This window comes from Eschrichtius robustus, chromosome 6, assembly GCF_028021215.1.
Source record: "Eschrichtius robustus isolate mEscRob2 chromosome 6, mEscRob2.pri, whole genome shotgun sequence".
Lineage (NCBI taxonomy): Eukaryota > Metazoa > Chordata > Mammalia > Artiodactyla > Eschrichtiidae > Eschrichtius > Eschrichtius robustus.
The window spans coordinates 29,986,167-30,004,762 of NC_090829.1; the positions used below are offsets into that span (position 1 = coordinate 29,986,167).

The following is an 18,596-nucleotide window of genomic DNA, read 5'->3' on the forward strand; positions in this document are numbered from 1 at the left end:
ATTATTGATTGCCAATCTGTTTCCGGAATATAGATGTTAGGAGACTGTGAGTCCTAAACCCTTACCAATGAAGGTTAACATGGTGGGTACTTCAGTAAATTTTTAAAGCTGTTTAAATCCAAATCAAAAATTATCTCAGTCATGCAACAGAACAAAAGCTGAAATGTTTGGGGAAACAAACATTCATCTGGTCATAAAGAACTTGAAAGTACATCAGAAGCAAAAGTGAAAGCAACCAGATGCATAGCTTTAAGAGCCATGTAATTCAAAAGAGAAGTGAGTTAGTATTTTATAGCTCAAGGACCTTATTGATCTGTGCAGAATAATAAAAAGTCACTTGTTCTCACCTTACTGGAAAAAATGCTTAACATACATATTTGGAACAAAAACTTAAATATTCCTTAAAAAGTTTTAGTACCAGGACTGAGGAAATTTCTACTTCTACATAAACACCTTTTCAATTTACAAACGACCACAGCAGCACTAGGTATTCATGGTTCCAAGAATTAGATGTTACTATAATTGCTTTATGTGCAAAATAGCGATGCCTCAATCAATGCATCTTCTGAAAATGTGTTGCTTTATTAAGAAGTTTGTTTTCAAAAATATTCAGTGATCATTTCAAGCGAAACCAAGTGTACTTATATATGACAAAAATACCTCTGGACACAGAGTCTTATTTACTGGCTCATAAAAGGCATATTCACACATTGAAGGTAAACAGTTTCTTAACCTCTCAGTTTCATCATTTTTGTGTACAAAATGGAGCTACTAGTCTCCCACACAGGCTGTCGGAAAAACTAAATGAGATCATATATGTAGTACTTATTCTTTACTGTGCCTGATACTAATTAGCTCTCAGAATAAGTATCTCTCCTCCTTCAACCAGAATTTATTTTCTCTCTAACTGTATGTAAAATATTTGTCCTCCATGAAAAGAATTTCAGACAGGTGGAGATATTTCAGGATTTTAGGACATTCCAAGAAATCATTAAGCCTTTGATCAAATGACCTCTCCCTGGAACCAGGAGTAACTGGCAGGGTCTATTCTGGGAGCTGCTTGGGAATTACAGGGAGTGAAGTAACTTATGTCCTTTGACACCAGCTTTTTCATGACCTTGGAGGCTTCTTTGCTCTCTTACACTCTCACCCAACTCCTTCTCTGCCTGCCCATGGAATAGAAGCCTCTCTCAGACCCCTGCTTGCATTCACCCATCTTCTTCTACTTCTGCCTTTTTTCCTCTTCTTAGAGAGTCTTAGAGATCTTCTTCAAAAAGCCAGTGCCCCATTCATTCCTTCATTTCCTCTACATCGAAAGAAGAAGCAGATGGTGGGAACTTATTGACATACTGATTGCCTACATTGGCAATGAATATCTCTGAGGTCCTAAATTCTGACGAATGTTTTGCTTCCCACTTAAATTTCAGTGAAGCAGCACAGCTTAAGAAGACCCAGACTTATCACTCTCTACTAAAATGACCCTGAACAATCTGCTACGTTCTCCGTGTCTCAGTTACGTCACTTGTAATATACAAACAATAATTCTGCATGAACTAAAGAAAGTAATTTTTCTGATGGAAAAGAAAAAGATAAAACAAAACAAAAAAATAAAACTTTTTGTTTTCAAGCATTGTGTTCAATATACATCCCTCACCCTCACCTTAGAGGGCTGGGATTGAATCGGAGATGCAGTGAGCCTGAGGGGTGGGGTGTAGTTCAGTGATGTGAAGACAGCTCAGGGTTGGGTGAGGGTACTTGTTACAGCCTTTAGGATTTTTTTTTTAAACTGAAAGCATAATTTTTTTAAAAAAGAAGAAGAAAACTGTTGCTAGATTCCCAGGGGGCTTGTGAAAATATCATGTATCTAGGCTGGATTACCTGATGGGCTGTTTTGAGGATCAAATGATACAATCCTCAGGAGAGTACTTTCTATAATGTATATTGTGACCTTGAGGTTTGGTAATGTTCTCTCTCTCCATGTTTTCTGCTCTTCAGGCAAAACCCCCGCAGTTGATAGATCACTAAGACTTTGGATTGTAATGAACCTTGGGGTCGTCTTTTCTAATCTTTCTCAGATGAGGCCCTGCGTGTACTCATGCTGCACAAGTAAAAGCAGATGGCTCTGGCATACTTAGAAAAACTAAATCTCCAGTAATACACATGGGGACTTATGTCCCCTTTTCTCTCAGTGTACTATGAATGGACATAAGATCATCTTAAGACATAACTGATTTGTATAAAAACAGTAGCTTCTATTTTTCATGATCGTATCTAAATTTGGCAGTGACCTTTGAAAGTTAACTGCCATTCCTTTAAAGTTAATGGTTTCTTTATAAAGTTAAAATACCATACTATACAATCCAGTCATCCCACTCCTTATACTTGAATATTCCCGGTAGCTTTATTCATAAAACCGGAGTAGAAGCAACTCCAATGTCCATCTGCTGAGTGGATAAATACACTGTGGTATATGCATGCAAAGGAATTCCGCTCAGCAATAGAAAGGAATGAACCACTAAAACTCAACAACATGAATAAATCCAAAAGCATTATGCTAAGTGAAAGAGACAAGACACAAAAGCCTACATACTGTGTGATTACATTTCTCTAGAAAAAGCAAATCTATATGGATGGAAATCAGAGCTGCGTTTGCCAGGGTAGGGGGATGGAATTGACCACAAAGATGCAAAAGGAAAGTTTTGGAGGTAATTGTGGTGATGGTTATATGATTGTATATACTTGTCGAAGCTCATTGAATTGTATCCTTTAAAAAGTGAAATCACTGTATATAAATTATACCATCATAAAGCATTTTAAAGAAAAGTTAACTGCCAAAGAGATTCTCTTAATTTTCAGTCTTATAACTAGCTAATTTATAGGACAATCAACCAACTAAAAGATCACAAATACAGTAACTAAAACTTGAAAGGTGAAAAATATTTGAAATGTTCCAAATTTGAAATTCGAAATGTAAAAAAAATTGAAATATATTTGAGAACCTGGACAAATTTATCCTTCCCTGTTAACCACTATCATGTCTTTATTATATTACTGGTAGAATAAATGATAAAAGTAAGAATGAAAAATCAAGCAACTACTTTGTCTTTTTAAGGTTTTAAACTAATTACAGAAGGTTATTCCCATGTGTGGATCAGTTAACCCTGTCTCTCTAATTTATGGAATTTTCGTTTTACTGACAAATCACTACAAAAACCTCCAGAGTCACCCAGATTGAGCTGAAATTTCATCTTCCCTGCTCTACTCCCACTAGAAACCTCTGATCATTTAATTATTTACTAATTAATTCCACATTCCTTCCCCACTTCCAAAGGATCTCAGCAACTTCATAAACAAGTCAGGCAGGGTAATAATGGAGAAAAAATGTTGAAGCACAAATAAATGCAGGGTGAAGAGCCAAATAACTATGGGAAGTAGTTACAAATTTTGCTCTAGGCCTCTAAGTGGCCCAAAAAAAGAGGGAAACGTATTGATATGACTCAAAATGTCTATAAGATAAAGAAAAAACTAAGTATTAAGGAGTGCAACACTCTTTCTGATACCAAGACCGTGAAAATTTTCCCATGGATCCTCTGAAAGAGGAAATTGTGAGACACCAACAAACATCTTCAAGAGCCCATAAGAAAAGCCACAACAGTGAGTTTTCTGTGCCATCCTTAAAGCCACAGAAAAAGTCAAGAAGATAATGCCACTCTAGGAGGGGAACATGGTAACTGGGGTGGAAAGGTGGCAGGGGAGAGTTACTTTTCACTATACACATATCCTTTTGAAGCTTTTGAGGAGTGCGCAACCTATACACATTGCCAAATGGTGGTTAGTAATACAGACTGGAGAGGCAGGCCACCTGGTTCCAATCCCAGCTCTACAAATAACTAGTTGTATAATGTTGGGCAAGCTCTGCGCCTCACCTCTAATGTGGGGATTGGAGGCTACCTCATTAGATTGTTGGGAAGGTTAAATGATTTAATATGTATAAGAAGCTTATGCAGGGCTGTAGCACAGGAAGACTGTCCAAGAGGAAGTGGGTAGCCTTTTGAGTAGAAAGCCTGGAAACTCCAAAAGCATGTCAGGTATTGTAGTGAGGAGAAAGGGATGTGTCACTCTGGGGAGAACATGTTTTAGTTCTTGCTGCCCTTTGCACTTATAGGCTTTGTCACCCACTAGTTAGTTCATTTTAAAACAATGTAGTGGGAGGGGATGGGAGGCACAAACTATTAAGATGGGCTCAGAGATGTATTGCACAACACAGGGAATAGAGCCAATATTTTGTAACAACTGTAAATGGAAAGTAATATTTAAACATTGTATAAAAATTAAACTTAAAAAATAAAAATAAAAAATGAAACAGTAAAAAAAAAAAAAAGATGACTAAGAAAAAAAAAAAAAAAAGAAGTTTAGTGTCAGGTATGTGTTGGCTATTACTACTAATAATGCCAAAGTGGAGTTCTGCAAAGGTTGTCCTGTGATGGGGCAGAACATTGTTGTTCTATGTATAAAGTTCAGCGATAAACAGATTTTAGTCAAGAATATATATTTAGAGTATCTAGCAGATATGAAAATCGACTGCCCTGCCTGTGGGATTTATGCAACTAACGGGCCTGACTTGTTTGAGTTTTGTTATGTGTTTTAAAAGACAATATAATACTAAGCATTGTTGAAAGAAATTAAAGATTTAAGTAAGTGAAAAGACATCCCACGTTCATGGATCAGAAGGCTTAAGTCGTTAAGTTGACAATACTCCCCAAACTGAGCTTCAAATTCAACACAAGCTTATCAAAATTCCAGCTTCCTTTACTGTAGAAATTAATAAATTGATCCTAAAATTCATATGGAAATGCAAAGGACCCAGAATAGCCAAAACAATCTTGAAAAAAGAATAAAAATGGAGAACTCACTCTTCCCAATTCTAAACTTACTACAAAGCTGCAGAAATCAAAAAAGTATGGAACTAGCATTAGGATAGACATATATGTCTATGCAATAGAATTGAGTCCAGAAATAGAATTGTCACATTTATGGTCAACTGATTTTCAACAAAGGTGTCAAGACAGTTCAAAGGGGAAACAATAGTCTTTTCCACAAATGGTGCTGGGACAACTCAATATTCACATGCAAAAGAAAGAAGATGGGGACTTCCCTGGTGGTCCAGTGGTTAAGAATCTGCCTTCCAATGCAGGGGGCACAGGTTCAATCCCTGGTTGGGGAACTAAGATCCCACATGCCGCAGGGCAACTAAGCCTGCGCTGCAACTACAGAGCCCACGCACTCTGGAGCCTATGCGCCACAACTACAGAGTCCGTGTGCTCTGGAGCCCACGCACCACAGCTAAAGAGAAGCCCATGCGCAACAACTAGAGAGAAGCCCGTGCACCGCAACGAAGAGCCTGCATGCCACAACTAAGACCCAGCGCAGCCAAAAATAAATAAATAAATATAAGAAGCTGGACCTCTACTTCACACCACGCACAAAAATTAACTCAAAATGGATTACAGGCCTAAATTTAAGAACTAAAGCTATAAAACTCTTAGAAGAAAACTTAGGGGTAAATCTTCATGATTTTGGGTTAGGCAATGGTTTCTTAGATATGACACCAAAAGCACAAGCAAAAAAGAAAAATAAATAAATTTGACTATGTAGAAATGTAAAACTTCCGTGCTGCAAAATATACTATCAAGAAAAGTCAACCCACAGAATGGGAGGATAGATTTGCAAATCATATACATATGCATATAAGATATATCTGAATATGCATGAAATATATATCTGATAAGAGATATATATGTATTCAGAATATATAAAGAACTTTTTTTTTCCAGATTTTTTAATTGAAGTATAGTTAATTTACAATGTTGTGTTAGTTTCCAGTGTACAGCAAAGTGATTCAGTTTTATATATACATGTACTCTTTTTCAGATTCTTTTCCACTATAGGTTATTATAAGGTATTGAGTATATTTCCCTGCACTATACAGTAGGTCCTTGTTGTTTACCTGTTTATATATAGTAGTGTGTATAAGTTAATCCCAAACTCCTAATTTATAAAGGACTCTTACAACTCAAAAATAAACCAACTCAGTTAAAAAATGGGTAAAGGGTTTGAATAGACATTTCTCCAAAGAAGATACTCAAATGGCCAATAAGCACATGATAAATGCTCAACATCACTAGTCATTAAGGAGATGCAAGTCAAAACCACAGTGAGATACCACTCCAAACCCATTAGAATAGCCATAATAAAAAAGATAACAAGTATTGGTTAAGAAGTGAAGAAATTAGAACCCTCATACTAGTGGGAATGCAAAATGATATCTACACTTTTGAAAATGGTCTGGCAGTTCTTGAGATGTTAAACATAGGGTTACCATATGATCTAGCAATTCTACTCTTGTTATATATCCAGGAGAAAGAAAAATATATATTCACACAAAAAATTGGAAACAAATATTCATAGCAGCATTATTCATAATAGCTAAAAAGTGGAAACTACCAAAATGTTCACCAACATGTTTACCCATAAAATGGATAACTAAAATGTGATATATCCATATAATGAAATATTATTTGGCAACGAAATTCCTTAATGAAAAGGAATGAAATACTGATACATGCCACAACATTGAAGAATCATAAAAACATTTCGCTAAGTGAAAGAAGCCAGTGAAAGAAGCCACATATAGGCAAATCTCTATAGACAAATCTATAGAGACAGAAAGATTAGTAGTTGGCTGAGGGCTGAGGGAAAGGGAGAGAACGAGGAGTGATTGCAAGTGGGTATAGGTTTCTTTTTGGGTGATGAAAATATTCTAAACTTAGATTGTGGTGATACTTAACACAAATCTGTGAATATACTAAAAACCATTTAATTGTATACCTTAAACGGCTGAATTTCATGGTGTGTGAATTATATCTCAGTAAAGATTTTTTTTAAGGCAATGTAACTAGTCACCAGGCCCTTGCAACTTGTGGAGTTTGGGATTCCAGCTCTCAAGTAAAGAATGGGCTGCTTTGGGCCTCCAAGGATAATATTTCTTGAAACTAAGCATCCAATTAGAAATGATCAGGGTTCTGATCACTGGCAACAATTCCAGGTATGGATTTTTTGTTTGTTATCAATTAAGGGCAAATTTTTAAGTAGTTAGTTAACTAGTTAGTTCCTGTGTCTGGCCAGATGTGGTATATCTATTTCATGGGCTGTCTGTGGGAACTGTTTGTGTCTTAGGGCAGCAGGTTGCCCTCCTCTGGAATATATTTCCAGGTCAGTTGCTCCCACCATCAATTAGTGTGTGTGCTCAAGGGAATGCAAACTGATCTCGGCATTATGTTAAACAAAACATAATTAGGAAGGTAAGTATCCTGCCAAAACATTACATAATGCATTCCAAAGCCAACTAAAAATTAATTTGGACCAACCATGCTGAATCTATGCATTTAGCATAGATTTAAATGGCTAATAGTTCTGTGTACTCATGTAGAGTACAGATTTTCTTTTTTAACTTAAATCTTTCTTTTAAGAATCAGAAATTCTACAAGTTTAAATTTCACAGGAGAAAATAAACAAATGAAAATCTCAAACATTTGTCTCAGTACAACATGTATTGAGGTAGTATTACAGGTAGTATCTATCTACTACCTACAAAGCCTTATCATCCAGAATGTTCGAACACCTTGCTATTCAGAGTTGGTCCACAGCCTGGGCATCACCTGAGAGATTCACCCCAAACCACTGAGTCAGAATCTGCATTTTAATAAAATCCCCAGGCAATCTGTGGTCACACTATATTTTGAGAGGCCTTGATCTCATACCTTATGAAGCTCAATGTGCAACAGCCTCAGGAAAACCGGTCAGTGCGTCACCAATAGTAATACCAATTAAGACAACATGCAAGCGTAGACTGTAGCAACCTTGAAATGTCCCTGTTTGACTCAATGTGGTAAAAGCTGTAAACTTTCCATTTCTGTAAATATACATGAAACGCAGGAAAGGAGGCTGTGGTGACCGCTTTTACTGAAACACACTGTGGGGTGGAGCAGAGAGGAGCTCGTTCCCAAGGGAAGCTTGCCAGTTCTAGTTGTCCCCAGCTCTTCCTCCAGGCTTTGCCCTTTTGGCCCCAGCACCACACCCTGCAGAAGCCAGCCTGGATACTTAGACTTCAAGAAGCAGGTGGTTAAGGGCCACTGATGGCTGGAGTGTTCCTGGGTGAAAGATGGAAACCTCACTCTTTCAGGTCCACTTATCAGTATGGAAAAAGCAATTCAGACCTGGAAGCATCACTCTTGTTTTCCCTCTCCCCAGACAGGTGCGATTCAACTATAGCCTTTATATTCCTTAAAGAGCTCCAACTCTTCTAAGCCTACAGGCCTTGAATAAGTGGAAACCCATCCACTGCAACTTTGCCCCACATTTGCACTTCCTGCAAAGGAAGTTTATAATGCCAAGTAACCAGGCGGTCTTCCCAAGTGAATCAGTGGTCTCCATTGCCATAATCAGGAAGGCGGAAAGGATTCAAGAGAGTCTCCCAGAGGGTGACATTTAAAATGCTGATTCTTGGGTTCTACCGCTAAGAATCTGATTCAAGGGTCTGGGCTTAGCACCAAAAATTTTCATTTTTAACAAGTGTCCCAAGTGATTCTAATGTAGGAGGTCCAGGCTTACACTTGAAGAAACAGTGATATAAATGGTTTGAGAATAGCAATTCCACCTTTACAAATAAATCACTTATTCTAAAGCATCTATTTCATTATTTCAACTGATGCTGTCAACTTCCTGTTTGGCTTCCATTCAGCATTTACTGAGCAACTACTGTTTGCAGAGAATTGTACTAGCTGCTGCTTTCCTGGTGTGTTTGGGCTGGATAGAAGAGATGGGGAGAGAAGGGTGTGATCACATCAGAGGGCTATTTCTCAACTTCCTAGAAAAATGACAAATTCACCTTTTCATGATTTGTGAAACACATTAACCTAAACAACTGTATTACCCAACCACAGTTACCATAATTTACTAACCTTTTAGGGCACCAGTGTACCAGAGGTATCATGGCCTTGCACGAAGAAAGTCAATTCTGTAAGGAAACTGCCATGGTTCAAATCCTACCTTCTCCACTTACATGATATGACCATTGACAAGTAACTTAACTTTTCTGTGCCTCAGTTTCCCCATCTGTAAAATGAGGATTATAGAACCTATTTCATTGAGTTAACGTGAGAAATAAATGAAAACACTTAAATATCTAATTGATGCAGAGGACTTCGAGAATCTAACATAATGAAGATTTATTCTTTTTTTTGGTTAAGGCCACAAAACCGTTGTGAGAACACTAAGAAATGCTTCCAGAGGCTGATTTGGAATTCGAGGTGAAGAAAGTGGAATTAAACTTTATGTTTAATTCAAGCAGTTCAGATGAGTTATTCTAACTAGAGTGATCTGGGGTTTTTTGGAAGGTTCCCTAACCCTTGGCTTCTTTGGGAGTTTGTCCCAGTGATGCCACACTCTGCCCCAAAGTCCCCCTCCAAACCCCCGGTTCGGGGGTACACGGAGGCCCGCGGTCCAGGCAGGTGCCCCGCGGGAGCAGGAGCAGGACCAGAGGGTCTGGGGAGATGGACCCAGAGCCCAGCCCCAGGGGTGGGAGGGCTGAGTGAGGACCCGGATCCCGCAGTCCCGGGGCCGCCTCCCGGGGAGGATGCCGGGGGCGCGGGGAGCGTGCGCGGCCACGTGACAGCTGCTATAAGAGCGCTCCGGACGGACGCTCGGCTCCCGCCGCGCCTCCTCCCCGGCCGCGCTTACTCCCTGCGCCCGGCTTCTCCGAGCCACCAACCTGCGGCTGCGGCTGCGGCGGCCGCCAGCGCCCCCGGCAGCACCATGACAGGTATGCGCCGCGCCGCCCGCCGCCGCCGCTGCCGCCGTCCCGGGACGCCGGACTCCTCGCCCCGCGCGGCCCCTCGCAGCCCCGCCGCGTCCCTTCTCCCCCAGCGCCCGCCCCTCCGCCCCGGGGGAGCTCCCAGCAGGACGAGGACCGCCGCAAAGTTGCAGGCTGGCCGCAGCCGGGCGTGTCGCTTCCTGCGTCAGCCGCTGCCCCGCCGGCCCGGGGGCCCGAGCGGCCGTCTAGAGCCCGGGGACGCAGCCGAGGGGGCCCGCCAGGCAGCGCCTGGGCCCTCCTCCGAAGCCCCCGTTCCTGCTTCCGTCTCCTTGCCCTTCCTCCTGCGCGCACCGTGAAGGGCGGGCGGGCGAGCGGGCGGAGCAGCTGCGGCCGGCTGCGTGGGGGTGGGGAGCCGGCTCCCCCGGGGCGCCGGTCCCGAGCCCCGGAGCGCGGCGGGGTCGCGAGGCGCCGCCCCCCACCGCCCGCGGGCAGCAACTCCTGGAAGGGGCAGCCGCGAGGCGGGGACGCCGGTGGTCCCGGCCCGGCTCCTCGGCCGCCCTCTCCGGCGCTGGCCGCCACGCCGAGCCTATTTTTAGGCCTTTGGGGCTGGGTTGCGGGAAGCCGGAGCCCGGCGAGCGCCCCCGGGGAGCGGGCCCGGCGTGGTGGGAGGGCGCCGGCCCACTTGTTGCAAGGTGTCCGGCCGCACGGCGAATCTGCCCCCCGAAGACCGGAGGCCCCGAGGTAACTGGTCCTTGCTGTGCTGTTGAGGCGAACAGTGGGGTTATTACAGCCATTGAACTGCGGGAAGGTTGCAGATGTAACCCGGGGTTGGCCGTCTCTGGGAAGGTTGAACCTCCTACCCAGTTGTCCTTGGTCTTTCCTGTTCCTTTGCTAGGTCTGGCTTTCTAGCCTCTGTTCCTAAGCATTTGTCCTGCTTCCCGCTTCATCTGGGAAATCATCCATATCCTAGCTTCCTGAAAGCCTTGAACCCTACTTATTAAACTTGTCTCCGTGCTCCCCTGGAATCAGGACCGTTTTTGTGTTAAAACATCCTTCATTATGCCCCAGATTAAGTGCCCTTGGGACAGGCTGAGTGAAATGTTGCCATCTTATGATGGGTTGAAGGAACAAGTACAAGTTGATGGGTATGTCAAGGGACAGGGGGCCCTGTTCTGAGCTTTCCTAGCGTGACTGGCTGGGAAGCCAGTGACCCCGGGGGAGGGCACACCAGACTTTATACGACTTAAAGGAGAGTTCAACACTGCGTGTGAAGATGGCCCTCAGATCTGCAGCTGGGGAGTGTGCTGGCCCACTTGACAACCCACAGCTTCCTCTCACTTCTCAATGGAATGAATGTCCACTGCCCTCAGCCTCCACTTTGGAAAATGGGCAAAGAGAGAATGAGGAAACCTAAGACGGAAACAGAGTGACTTCATGACAGAATGGCTCAACTCCCTGCTTGGGCAGCAGTGCCCCAAGTGAGCCCTGGCGGAGCTTGATCCTAAGTATCCGTATGTTTGGATGCCCACCAACCTGCTAATGTTAAAATCCCTTTGGAGAGGCAGTGTGCTCCAGAATCATCCCAGGGAAGGGCTGGAGAAATCCTAAAGGCTGGGCTGGTGGCCTTGCGAGGGTGGGGCTTATTCAGGAGGAAGGAGAATTCATGCATTTGCCCCTGGTCCTGGCAACTAAATGATTATTGGAGATTGATTTTTGAATGTGTGTGTGAGAGAGAGAGAGTGTGTTGAGGTGCCCCAGGGTACAGGGTAGGGGTACTGCTTGCTTCTCCAAGGAAAAGGAGGCAGGTTTGCTAGAGCTTGTGAGGTGGTCCCTAAATCCATTTAACAGCGGTGGGCCACAATTTAGATAGAAGCATCAAGGAGGGAAGGCTTCTTGGGGGAGGTGATGTTTCAGAGAGACTCAGAGTGACTCTTGAGTGGTGATTGGATGGCCATGAAGTCTTTGCTCCAGGTTGAGGAAACAGTAGAAAAAGCCCGAGACGTGGAACATGTGAGCACCAGAATGAAGAATATGGCCTCTGCTTTCAGATGCTCTCAGTTGAGGTTGTTGGCTGGATTTGTGCTTGGCTGAAAATACTGTCTATGGTACCTTGTAGGAGAAACAGAAAATGCACTTCTTGATCTCTTCTTCACTACCTGTTAACTGCCTGAGGTTCACCCTCTGGGTGTTAAGCTGCTGTTTAGTCTGAGAATTTAGCATGTCTGGACTCTAAATTGGATTGAATTTTTACAGCTTTGTCAGCCTCTTGAAGGTTGCCAAAGATTGCCTGCTAAAGAATGGTCTTGAGCCATTCTTATAGTGGACACTGGGTTCTCCCTCTCACCCTAACCCCCCACAAGAGGCTGCTCTTTTATTAATACAGCAAGTTGATCTCAGAGGAGCTGATTTTGCCAAATTATTGATTGAAAAGGGTCCTGGGGTAGTGTTTTCTAGGTAGGATAGTGTAATGAATGTGTGTTCGTTTTCCTTGTATTAAGATCAGGCCTTTGTGACACTGACCACAAACGATGCCTACGCCAAAGGAGCCCTGGTCCTGGGCTCGTCTCTGAAACAGCACAGGACCACCAGGAGGCTGGCCGTGCTCGTCACCCCACAGGTCTCGGACTCCATGAGGTGAGGACCTCGCTGCCCCGCTGTTGGTGGGGCTCGGACATCCCTCTCCCCTGTTTCTGGCATTGGTGGGCATTGAGGCCATACCCTTTCCAGGGGTTGCGTGCTGGTGGAGAAACATGAGAGTTGCTGAGTGAAGGATTCCTGGGTCTAAAACCTCTTCCTGGCTCCTGGGAGATGTTCCAACCAAGCTCCCTCTGGGAGGTGGTGTTCTGGCCCTTGCCCTTACTGATTCCAACCAGGAGTAGGGCTCTCCCTTAGGCAGGTCCTCTTGGGGTAATCCGAGTGAGTGACTCAGTCCAGCCATGCCCTTCATGTCATCACGCTTCACTTGCATGCCTTTCCCCAGATGCAGCAGGGACTACTTTGTTCCTGTTTCTAACGGGGGAAACCTCCTGTGACTTTGAAAGAAAGTAGCAGTTTTCTCCACCCCAATTGACATTAGTAACCTAAAGATCTTTATTTACAATTTAATAGACTAGAATATTTGCCAGAGGGCTCTCAGAATTAGGGGTCCTGCTAGGAGAGCACCCTGAGGGCACACGCTGTTCTTTGCCTGGGTTAGTTCATGTTAATTGGTTGGAATTAAATTTTGAAGTATCTGAATGAACTACCTTGATCCTAATACTAACTTACTTAAGAATATCTGGGCACACTAGCAGCTCTGTATTGTGTTTATTTTTGCATTCTCCTATCCCTTTTAGAAGTTGAAAATGCTCTTTTTGTGACTTTTTTCAAAAAATGTAAGCCCATGCCAAGGACCTCTGAAAAAGAGGCATTATACATACATACATATATCTCTCACGCTAAGAACCTTATTCCTAAAGGGTAATTTAGGAAAATGCCCCCCCCAAAACTGTCTCTTATGTGTATGTCCTAATCTATAGTCTATTTAGTGAGAATCGTGTAAGGAGGTGGATACAGTCTTAGAAAGCAAGCCCCCTTTACTGTGGTAAATGGTGCCACCATTTCTTTCAGAGATCAAGTTTACTGTGTGAACTAGAACATATGTTTGTACAGCTTTGGAGACAGATAATACATTACCAGTTTTGTTCTGCATGCTTGATATTTTTATAAACTTTCAGTGATGGCCTGTCTTTATCATATGTTTTTCCTTGTGCTGAGTTTAGTGTCTTACCTAAGTACACCCCACTTAACCTCACCTCAGGCTTGCTTTCTAAAATATATCTTTAGTTAATTTGGGGCAGGGAGAAATGTTGTACCTCACAAACTAAAGTGAGTCTCTCATGCCAGGAGTGCAAAGCACATAATAAATGCTGGTTGTATGCGATGCTAAAAAATGGAAACCGAATAACTGAGTCATTTAACTTCTTTTAGGACACAGCTTCAGGCAGTTCTCTGTCAACTGCTTTGGCAAAAATTATTAGTTATAGGCTTCAGTGCAGATATTATATGCCCTTAACTCAGCATCATTTGTAAAAGTATTCAGTGGTCAGCAAGAACCCGTTGTAATAAAATATTATTGTTAAAGCATAGGCTGTTGAAAAGATGTATTACCAAACATCAGTCACATTTTTACAAGCTATTTCACAATTTGCCTGGTATTCAGAGGTACAGTAAAACATAGAAAACTTCTGTGATAATGTTTTAAGACAAGAGGTTCATCCTCACAGTAAGCAGTTCTTATTGTTTTAGTGAAGTTAACTGCACATGCAAATTAACACAGTTTGTCCTGAAGTAAATTAGGACATATTTAAGAGATGGCAATATACCAAAGTAACAGATTCTCTCGTAATTGATAAGCTAAATAGAACGCCGTCTTATGTTAAATGGGTCACTTGTTCTGAAGAGATGATGAGAGCTGTTTTCTGGATTTTGTTTTTGACAGGAAAACTTTAGAGACTATCTTTGATGAAGTCATCGTGGTAGATGTCTTGGACAGTGGTGATTCTGCTCATCTAACCTTAATGAAGAGGCCTGAGTTGGGCGTCACGTTAACTAAACTCCACTGCTGGTCACTTACACAGTATTCAAAATGTGTATTCATGGATGCAGATACTCTGGTGAGTATGGCTTTGATGGCTGGAAAGATGGATATAGTAACTGAGACCAGTTAGGCATTTGAAGAATGCTGTCAAGACTTGACGGTAAAGTTCAGATAGAACCGCTGTTGTAAAAAGTGTCAGGTGTTGAAGGAGAGTAGGACCCGGCTGCCTCACAGCTGTCATCTGAATAGTTAAGACCAGCAACAGACTGCATCTTTTTTGTTGGATAACTTAAGGAGAACTTAAGAAGGGTATGCCGCAGCAGAACAGTTCTGAAATGCTTTCCCTTCTCCCTGCCCCCTTGCCCTTGAATCAGGTCCTAGCAAATATCGATGATCTTTTTGAGAGAGAAGAATTGTCGGCGGCGCCAGACCCAGGGTGGCCTGACTGCTTCAATTCTGGAGTCTTTGTTTATCAGCCTTCAGTTGAAACATACAATCAGCTGTTGCACCTTGCTTCCGAGCAAGGTAGTTTTGATGGTATGTATCTGTTTTCTTTATATCTGACAAGCTGTGAGTATCTTCCAGGGGCTGCTCTTCTCTGGGAGTTGCTATGGTTCCTTGTGTCTGGAAGATAGCGATACATGAGATGTGGCAAGCATTTGAAGTTGTGTTGTTCTGGGAAATAGTGTTGTGTGTTGTGTGTGTGTATCTTTTTCCTATAGGTACATGGTACATAGGCTGTTTCAAAGACTTGCCTTTCATTGGCCTTCCTGTGTCTAAATTAGAGTATGATAAATGAACCATAATTATTCAAGAATTCAAAAGACTATTACACAATTCAAAAAGTTCAACAACTATCTTTAAACCTGAGTAAACTTAAGTACAAGAGCTAACAAGAGGACCCAGTATTGTCTCCATGGAAATTTGAGGAATAAACCTAGGCTCTCATTCTTTCGGGAGGCATTGAAAAAGAAGATAGAAAGACTCTGTGAATAATCTTTGTCTCCGAATTGTCACTCTCTATAAGGCAGTGCATCACATAGAGTGGTGTCTGCAAGGCTAAGGAGTAGAACATTGGCAAAGTCACCATCCATTTTCCTTAACGCCTAAGTGTATCTATAGCTATATGTTTATATAGAAAGGTTCTGACTATTTGTGATTTAGGGCCTCCCATCCTTTGGAGAATTTTGGGTAAATTGATTAGTAGGTATGCCTCTGTTTTATGCCAGTCTCTAAAATAATAAATAATAAGCCACTTTTTCTTTTTTGAATTTTTTTTTTAACATTTTTTTTTTAACTTTTTTTTTTTTTTAATTTATTTATTTTTGGCTGTGTTGGGTCTTCGTTTCTGTGTGAGGGCTTTCTCTAGTTGCGGCAAGCGGGGGCCACTCTTCATCGCGGTGCGCAGGCCTCTCACTATCGCGGCCTCTCTTGTTGCAGAGCACAGGCTCCAGACGCGCAGGCTCAGTAGTTGTGGCTCACAGGCCTAGTTGCTCTGCGGCATGTGGGATCTTCCCAGACCAAGGCTCGAACCCGTGTCCCCTGCATTGGCAGGCAGATTCTCAACCACTGTGCCACCAGGGAAGCCCTCTTTTTTGAATTTTTGAATTTTATTTCATTTATTTTTTATACAGCAGGTTCTTATTAGTTATCTGTTTTATACATATTAGTGTATATATGTCAGTCCCAATCTCCCAATTCATCCCACCACCACCACCACCAACCCCGCCACTTTCCCACCTTGGTGTCCATGTTTGTTCTCTACATCTGTATCTCTCTTTCTCTCCTGCAAACCGGTTCATCTGTACCATTTTTCTATGTTCCACATATATGTGTTAATATACAATATTTGTTTTTCTCTTTCTGACTTACTTCACTCTGTATGACAGTCTAGATCCATCCACATCTCTACAAATGACCCAATTTCATTCCTTTTCATGGCTGAGTAATATTCCATTGTATATATGTATGTACCATATCTTCTTTATCCATTCATCTGTCGATGGGCATTTAGGTTGCTTCTGTGACCTGGCTATTGTAAATAGTGCTGCAATGAACATTGGGGTGCATGTGTCTTTTTGAATTATGGTTTTCTCTGGGTATATGCCCAGTAGTGAGATTGAGGGGTCAAATGGTAATTCTATTTTTAGTTTTTTAAGGAACCTCCATACTGTTCTCCATAGTGGCTGTATCAATTTACATTCCCACCAACAGTGCAAGAAGGTTCCCTTTTTCCCACACCCTCTCCAGTATTTGTTGTTTGTAGATTTTCTGATGACGCCCATTCTAACTGGTGTGAGGTGATACCTCAATGTAGTTTTGATTTGCGTTTCTCTAATAATTAGTGATGTTGCGCAGGTTTTCCTGTGCTTCTTGGCCATCTGTATGTCTTCTTTGTAGAAATGTATATTTAGGTCTTCTGCCCATTTTTGGATTGGGTTGTTTGTTTTTTTAATATTGAGCTGCATGAGCTGTTTATATATTTTGGAGATTAATCCTTTGTCTGTTGATTCATTTGCAAATATTTTCTCCCATTCTGAGAGTTGTCTTTTTGTCTTGATTGTAGTTTCCTTTGCTTTGCAAAAGCTTTCAAGTTTCATTAGGTCCCATTTGTTTATTTTTGTTTTTATTTCCATTTCTCTAGGAGGTGGATCCAAAAAGATCTTGCTGTGATTTGAGTCAAAGAATGTTCTTCCTATGTTTTCCTCTAAGAGTTTTATGGTGTCTGGTCTTACATTTAGGTCTCAAATCCATTTTGAGTTTATTTTTGTGTATGGTGTTAGGGAGTGTTCTAATTTCATTCTTTTCCATGTAGCTGTCCAGTTTTCCCAGCACCCCGTATTGAAGAGACTGTCTTTTCTCCATTGTATAGCCTTGCCTCCTTTGTCATAGATTAGTTGACCATAGGTGCTTTGGTTTATCTCTGGGCTTTCTATCCTGTTCCATTGATCTATATTTCTGTTTTTGTGCCAGCACCATATTGTCTTCATTACTGTAGCTTTGTAGTATAGTCTGAAGTCAGGGAGTCTGATTCCTCCAGCTCGGTTTTTTTCCCTCAAGACTGCTTTGGCTATTTGGGGTCTTTTGTGTCTCCATACAAACTTTAAGATTTTTTGTTCTAGTTCTGTAAAAAATGCCACTGGTAATTTGATAGGGATTGCATTGAATCTGTAGATTGCTCTGAGTAGTATAGTCATTTTCACAATATTGATTCTTCTAATCCAAGAACATGGTATATCTCTCCATCTGTTTGTGTCATCTTTAATTTCTTTCATCAGTGTCTTATAGTTTTCTGAGTACAAGTCTTTTACCAACTTAGGTAGGTTTATTCCTAGGTATTTTATTCTTTTTTGTTGCAGTGGTGAATGGGATTGTTTCCTTAATTTCTCCTTCTGATCTTTCATTGTTAGTGTATAGGAATGCAAGAGATTTCTGTGCATTAATTTTGTATCCTGCAGCTTTACCGAATTCATTGATTAGCTCTAGTAGTTTCCTGGTGGCATCTTTAGGATTCTCTATGTATAGTATCATGTCATCTGCAAACAGTGACAGTTTTACTTCTTCTTTTCTGATTTGTATTCCTTTTATTTCTTTTTCTTCTCTGATTGCCATGGCTAGGAGTTCCAAAACTATATTGAATAATAGTGGCGAGAGTGGACATCCTTGTCTTGCTCCTGATCTTAGAGGAAATGCCTTCAGTTTTTCACCATTGAGAATGATATTTGCTGTGGGTTTGTCATATATGGCCTTTATTATGTTGAGGTAGGTTCCCTCTGTACCCACTTTCTGTAGAGTTTTTATCATGAATGGGTGTTGAATTTTGTCAAAAGCTTTTTCTGCATCTATTGAGATGATCATATGGTTTTTATCCTTCAGTTTGTTAATATGGTGTCACATTGATTGATTTGCATATGTTGAAGAATCCTTGCATCCCTGGGATAAATCCCACTTGTTCATGGTGTATGATCCTTTTAATGTGTTGTTGGATTCTGTTTGCTAGTATTTTGTTGAGGATTTTTGCATCTATATTCATCAGTGATATTGGTCTGTAATTATCTTTTTTTGTAGTATCTTTGTCTGGTTTTGGTATCAGGGTGATGGTGGCCCATAGAATGAGTTTGGGAGTGTTCCTTCCTCTGCAATTTT

At 41.7% G+C, this 18,596-nt stretch overlaps 1 protein-coding gene across 1 annotated transcript in view; it reads left to right on the top strand.

The window, feature by feature from the left end:
- Positions 1-9,746: 9,746 nt before the first annotated feature.
- The window catches only part of GYG1 (glycogenin 1), a 37,533-nt gene continuing 28,683 nt past the window's right edge, over positions 9,747-18,596 (top strand). The window contains exons 1-4 of the mRNA XM_068546068.1: positions 9,747-9,880; positions 12,370-12,505; positions 14,352-14,526; positions 14,825-14,987. Of these exons, the coding sequence (XP_068402169.1) occupies positions 9,874-9,880; positions 12,370-12,505; positions 14,352-14,526; positions 14,825-14,987 (481 nt within the window). The 5' untranslated portion in view covers positions 9,747-9,873. The remainder of the gene's footprint in view (positions 9,881-12,369; positions 12,506-14,351; positions 14,527-14,824; positions 14,988-18,596) is intronic.